Raw genomic sequence first — 6,705 nt, 5'->3', positions numbered from 1 at the left:
AGTGACCCAGCAATTATCAAATCTCTTAATTCTGAATATACCTGTACACCCCTCTGTATTACTGCTGAATGATGTTTTTGAGTATGCAGTACATCCACAGCTAAAGAGATTGGTTTTATCTGGTATTACAGTGGCTAAAAAACTGATAGCATCATGATGGATTCAACCGGAAAAAAATTGCAGAAAGGTCTGGATTCTTACATATCTCGATGTGATTTATCTAGAAATATCTACAGCAAGAATTTTGGGTCTCAATGAATCCAAATTGACAATGTGGTTAGAAGTGGTGGAGAGAATAAAAGCTAGCATATAATGGTAGTCTCTGGTTAAGAGCGAATGATAATGGATGGATTATCCATTGGGGGGTCCAGGGTGGGGGGTGCGAGCAACAGCATATGTGTGTAGGGGAATAGATAGCAGGTATTAGGGGCATATCTTGTATAAGACATTTATTTAAACTGTGATTTAATTTGATGTGCACTGTTAACAATGCTTGTATATCTAATCGTGTGTTGTCATGTTTGTTTATGTGTTTGTTTAAAATAACAAAAAAAAACACAAAAAAAAAACATGAATAAAGTTGTGCATGAAATAATAGGGGAAATAAAACGTTAGGAACTTGTTACATTCAGCCACACAAGGGCTGAGGACTCACCCCCCCCCCCCCTCTCTCTCTCTCTCTCTCTCTCACACACACACACACACACACACACACACACACACACACACACACACACACACACACACACACACACACACACACACACACACACACACACACACACACACACACACACACACACACACACACACACACACACACGCACGCACGGCCGGACTGGGGAAATAATTCATACCGGGAGATATAGCGCGAAATATAGCCCCAGTCAGGCCACTTTTTAAGCGGGGGGTCCCCCACCAGGAAATGTTTTGTTACAAAGACTTAATTTCCTGCATTCTGGTGAATTTTAGTGCATGTGAAATTGAATCACAAACTAATGAGCCAACAATTGCTTAGTACAATGTACTGTTATGAACCTCAAATAAAACTGTTGTGGCACTAGCAATGCTACTCTCTCCACCTTCAAAAAGAAAAAAGCAAGAGCACAACATATTTTTCTATTTACTATTACAATACAGTTATCGACTCTCTCCACCTATTCAAACAGAGCAAGAGCACAATACCATATTCACTTTACTGATGCACTACCCATCAACAGTTAAAATAGCCCTTTACACGAACATTAAATAACAGACCTTTCATTACAATACTATAATAACAGTAGCCACTGCCGAATAGTGACACATGTATCGCGTGTGGTGAGCACACGCATGCATGCACAACGAAGACAGAAGATTGCGTTGTCTCAATCATTTTAATATGAGGTTTCCATGATCCCAGGTACCCAGGTGGGGTATCTCCCAGGCCTTTCTGTGTGGAGTTTGCATGTTCTCCCCGTGCTCGCAAGGGTTTCCCCCCCGATAAGATAAACCCAATGGAAAAACATGCACAACAACAGATCGCTAACGCTGTGGCGTCCTTGACGAAGACGGGCAGGAGCACTTGGATTGGTCCCCTGGCGCGGCCCTCGCCGACGCCTGTCTGCTCCCAGCTGCCCTTGGGGGGAAGGACGACGGGATGGGTTAATCGCAGAGATGAATCGCATCTGCGATCCTACAAAGAACAATGCATGCGTGTGTGTTCCGGTGTGTGTGTGTGTGTAACCGTGTGTGCTAACCGCTAAACATTGAGGATAGTTGCATGCCAATTAAAGACCTCTGAACAGGTCCTGCATTATTATATTATTATAAAATGAGCTCAAAGTATGAGCTCACTGACTGAAATGTCCAACAAAAAGCATCAATTGTCAAATAATATTGATCACATTAACTAGACTAGATGTTTTTGAGGAAATTAGAAAGGGAACAACAACTTAACCCTTGTGTCTGATCAGATTCTTATTTTTTTGATAACTTTGCAGTGATTATGTTTGTAGCCAATATATGTGGCAAAGGTGTGTAATCTTTTAATTATCTTGGAATTATTTTGACTTTCTCTTTAATAAATAGTTTATTCAACTTCAGCCCCAATCATAACCACCACATATTGTTTTTTGTAATGTCAGATTTAACAACTCCTTTCAGAAAAGTGCGAGTATTTTATTCTTAATCTGAAGTTGAATAAAATAAGTGGGAAATTATTTCAACGTATCTTTTTATGGCGTTTTTCAATTTAGTCCCCTAATATGGTAAGAGTATAACACTTTAGTTTTCAGACACAAGGGTTAAATTATTTATTTGTTTCTTGGCAGATTTAATATTGGGCTTTTGACAGGGGAGATGATGCATTGCATGGTAACGTTAGCTAGCTAACATCCACATGTTTATTTTTATCACTGACTAACCTGCTGGTTCCTTGACCTTGGTGCAAGAAAACATTTGATAAATGTTGCCGGATTTACCAGCATCTCCTGTAAGGGCCTTTCTTTTTCTTTGTTTTATCCCTCTCTCCTCCACCATTCTCTTTCTTCCACTGTCCATCTTGACATCAACGTTAATTGACTTTCGCTCTACTGTATCTCTCCTGAGTCCCTCACTACCTGGCTCACTGCCTGGCTGTTATTCTGCATCTGAGTGCAGATTATCACTACCCACTTTCAAAAACACTCTCAAAGAACACCTATGGGAGACTGCAATTCGAAACTGGCCCATGTAAATGTCTTAACCCAACCCCCTCCAATGTACAGTAAATGACCAAGTATGGTTGTCAATATTCCAATGTACAGTTTTGCTTGTACAGTTGTACAGCGTCAGTACTGCGTTAACTTTGACAGCCTTATATATCATACATATTATTTATATTATTCAAATGGACCTCAAATATGTTCCATTGGGATGTCACAGTATGATGTCACAGTATGATGTCACAGTATGATGTTCTGTTGTGATGTCACAGTATGATGTCATAATCAAATATTCTAGAACATTTGTGTATAGTATAATATATTCAACAATTCTCTCAGAAGCAGAGTGTAAACTAGATTGTAGTTAGGCAGCAATACGCCGAAAGGTGTCTAGACTGCCGGAAATTCACAAGAAGGAGATCTCAGATCTCAGATCTCAGAAGACAAGTGAAGATCTCACTTGTTGTTTCCGGCTACTTGTCTGTAAGCTTGAATATATTCTGTAGATACAATTTTAAAATCCCTACATGACAACGATAAACCAAAACCTGACGACGCTGCATAGAATAAGCTGCTTCGCATAGCTCAGTCCGTATAAGAAGTGGTTTTGTTGTAGGACAAATTTACAACAATTGTTTAAAACATTTAGTCGGAAGGTAGATTCTGTTTTTGAGCCAACTTTAAAATGAGCCAACAACGACAGCTATTGCAAGTTTTTGAGAATTACCAGGCATCACGGTGGCACTTTGTTCAGACTATTGCTGAACTTGCAAGCAGACCGCAGAATATAGAGACCCTGCAAAATGCAAACGTGATGTGCCTGCTTGGGCCACTGCTTCTGGACGCGGTGCCCTCCATCCAGCAGACAGCGGCCCTGGCCCTGGGACGCCTGGCCGACCACAGTGAACACCTGGCCGAGGCCGTGGTGAATGGAAAATTCCTTCCCCTACTGGTCAACTCTCTGTCCCAACAGAACAGGTTCTATAAGAAGGCAGCAGCGTTCGTGCTGCGCGCGGTGGCCAAGCACTCCCCTGCACTGGCCCAGACGGTGGTGGACTGCAGGGCGCTGTTTGAGCTGGTCTACTGCCTGGAGCAGTTCGACCCCGACGTGAAGGTGGCGGCCGCCTGGGCCCTGGGCTACGTCGCACGCCACAACGCACAGCTGGCCCACGAAGTGGTGGACGCGGGGGCCGTGCCCCTCCTGATCATGTGCCTCCAGGAGCCCGAGGTGGAACTGAAGCGCATCACGGTGTCGGGCCTCAGCGACATTGCCAAGCACTCCCCCGACCTGGCCCAGGTGGTGGTGGACTCCGGAGCCATCGCTCACCTGGCGCGGATGATCCTCAACCCAGACGCCAAACTCAAGAGGCAGGTGCTGTCGGCCCTGAGCCAGATCAGTAAGCACTCGGTGAACCTGGCGGAGATGGTGGTGGAGGCGGAGATCTTCCCCGAGGTGCTGAGATGCCTGAAGGACCCCGACGAGTACGTGAGGAAGAACACCACCACGCTGATCAGAGAGGTGGCCAAGCACACGCCTGAGCTGTCCCAGTTGGTAGTGAATTCTGGTGCTGTCGCAGCCGTGGTCGACTACCTGGGCAACTGCAAAGGGGGTTGCCGTGGAAACCTGCAGCTGCCAGGCATCATGATGCTAGGCAACGTGGCGGCTCACACGGAGAACCTCGCCATGGCCGTCATCATCTCCAAGGGGGTGCCCCAGCTCAGCCTGTGTCTATCCGAAGAAGACCCGGTCCCCGAGGATCACATCAAGGCAGCCACAGCTTGGGCCATCGGCGAGGTGGGCCACCACACCCCAGAGCACGCCAGGGCCGTGGGGGCGGCCGGCCTGCTGCCCAGGCTGCTGGCTCTCTACATGGACGCCAACAGCTCAGAGGACCTGCAGGTAAAGTGTAAGAAAGCGCTGAAAAGCGTGCTGCAGATGTGCAACCACTTCCCGACCCTGGAGCCCCTGCTGCACGACGCGCCTTCCAACATCCTTAGACACGTGGTCTGCCAGATCAGCAAGGTTCTGCCCAAAGACAGTAAGGCCCGACGTCTCTTCGTGACCAGCGGAGGGCTGAAGAAGATCCAGGAGATCCAGGTTGAGGCAGGCTCCTCCCTGCAGGAGTACATCACTGCCATCAACAACTGCTACCCCGAGGAGATTGTCAGGTACCACTCACCAGGCTACTCAGAGGCTCTGCTGAAGACGCTGGAGAATTACCAGCCGGCCTGACTGCCCCCCCTCCCGGCCTGACTGCCCCCCCACCCTGACTGCACCCCCTCCCCCCTAACCCTACCCCCCCCCCCCCCCCCCGCAGGGAAAGACCGGATCCCACCCCCACGGCCTTCCGTCACCTCATTCACATGCAGATCTGAGGAGTAAAAAAAATATATATATTTTAAATGTATTACATTTATTATAGAGATGTAAAAAAAAATATATAATTCCCCACATGGAAAAGGAAACAATGTCCTGTACAATCCTTAATGAACTGCTTCTGGAGGGAAGGTTCTGTGATGTGGTTATTAAAGTCAACAGCACTGAGTTTAACGCCCACAAGGCAATCCTGTGTGGCTGCAGAGCCTATTTCAGGTAAGTTTAGCTTGGTTCAGATTAGCTTGGTTCAGGTTAACTTGGTTAGTAAAAAGATACTATACTGTACATCTACTGTAAAAAGATAATATACTGTACATATACTGTAAAAATATACTATACTGTATGTTTACTGTAAAAATATACTATACTGTACGTCTATTGTAAAAAGATACTATACTGTTTGTCTACTGTAAAAATATACTATACTGTACTTCAGCACACTCGGTTGGCACTGCTCAAAACGTACCTTTTTAAAATAGCTTTTAAATTAATTATTATCTTTATTTTATTGTCTTATTTTTCTTTATTTCTATTATTTTTACTTAAATATTTTATTATCATTGTTATCATTGTTTTATGTATTAGGGCTGTCCCCGACTAAGGATTGGGATAGTCGACTTTGATTGGCCGAAATTAGCCGATAGTCTACTATTAGTCGACTATGAAAAAAATATTGAATATTTTTTTTTAATTAAATGTTTCTTTCTTTTTTATTATTCAATTTGGGCTGTGGGGGTGCTTCATGTCTGAAGGAGTCGACGGAAGGCTTCTTGTCCTCTGCAAGAGCATGCAATTGGTCCACTGATGGATACATCTTGATATTTGTTTAGTCTAGTGTGTTCATTAGATGGGTGAAATCCTCTTTTAGTGCCTCTGTGCCAGTTTTCTTAGGCAGTTAGCCTCTGTTATGCGTGCCATTAGCGTTAGCCACGCTTCTAGGCCTCTTTTCTTTTGGAAAGAATGATACAAAATTTAAATAAAATATATATATATAATATATATATTATTATATATTTTTTTGCATTCGACTAAGAGGTTGGCAGTCGACCGGCTCCTTTCGATCGATTAGTCGACTATTCGACTAATAGGGGTCAGCCCTTTTTAAATAATTGTATTTGTTCTTTTTTAATGTCTTATTTTACGAGGCTTCTATCCCCAGGCCATCAGGATTGCTCAAGGAACAATGATTGCTCAATGAACAATGATTGAACAATGAACAATAACAAGCCATCAACACACCCACAGCACACACACACTCACTTTAAATAAACAACACACTGTAGCACCCACTTTACCACACTACACTTTTACACTTTACACTTTATATTTATTTATATTATTGGTAAGAGAATTGCACATCTCTTCCTTATTCCTTATTGCACCTCACCACCACAAGGTGGCACCACAAGCTAAGCTATACCTCACCATTTGTGTACCAGATGTACATACTGTATATAGAGGTATACTGAGCAATTGTTGTTTACACTTGTGTTTACTTGACTTCTTGACTTTCAATTTTTTACTTATTATACTTATTTATACTATCTTACTATTATCTAGCTGATTCTAGCACACTCAGGAGCGAAACAGAACAAAACATTTCATGCAAAGTATTCTGTATTTCTGTATGACAAATAATAAAGA

At 43.7% G+C, this 6,705-nt stretch overlaps 1 protein-coding gene across 1 annotated transcript; it reads left to right on the top strand.

The window, feature by feature from the left end:
* Window positions 1-3,369: 3,369 nt before the first annotated feature.
* Window positions 3,370-4,917, top strand: LOC311227265 (sperm-associated antigen 6-like; the record flags this gene model as incomplete). Its single annotated transcript, XM_084312863.1, has 1 exon — window positions 3,370-4,917. The coding sequence occupies one exon, from the start codon at window positions 3,370-3,372 to the stop codon at window positions 4,915-4,917; it is 1,548 nt and encodes a 515-aa protein (XP_084168989.1).
* Between the last annotated feature and the right edge of the window lie 1,788 nt (window positions 4,918-6,705).

The sequence above is a fragment of the Notolepis coatsorum genome, assembly GCF_963971535.1.
Source record: "Notolepis coatsorum genome assembly, chromosome: 4".
Lineage (NCBI taxonomy): Eukaryota > Metazoa > Chordata > Actinopteri > Aulopiformes > Paralepididae > Notolepis > Notolepis coatsorum.
The sequence above is the reverse complement of the archived record's forward strand: the minus strand, read 5'-3'. Positions and strand labels throughout refer to the sequence as shown.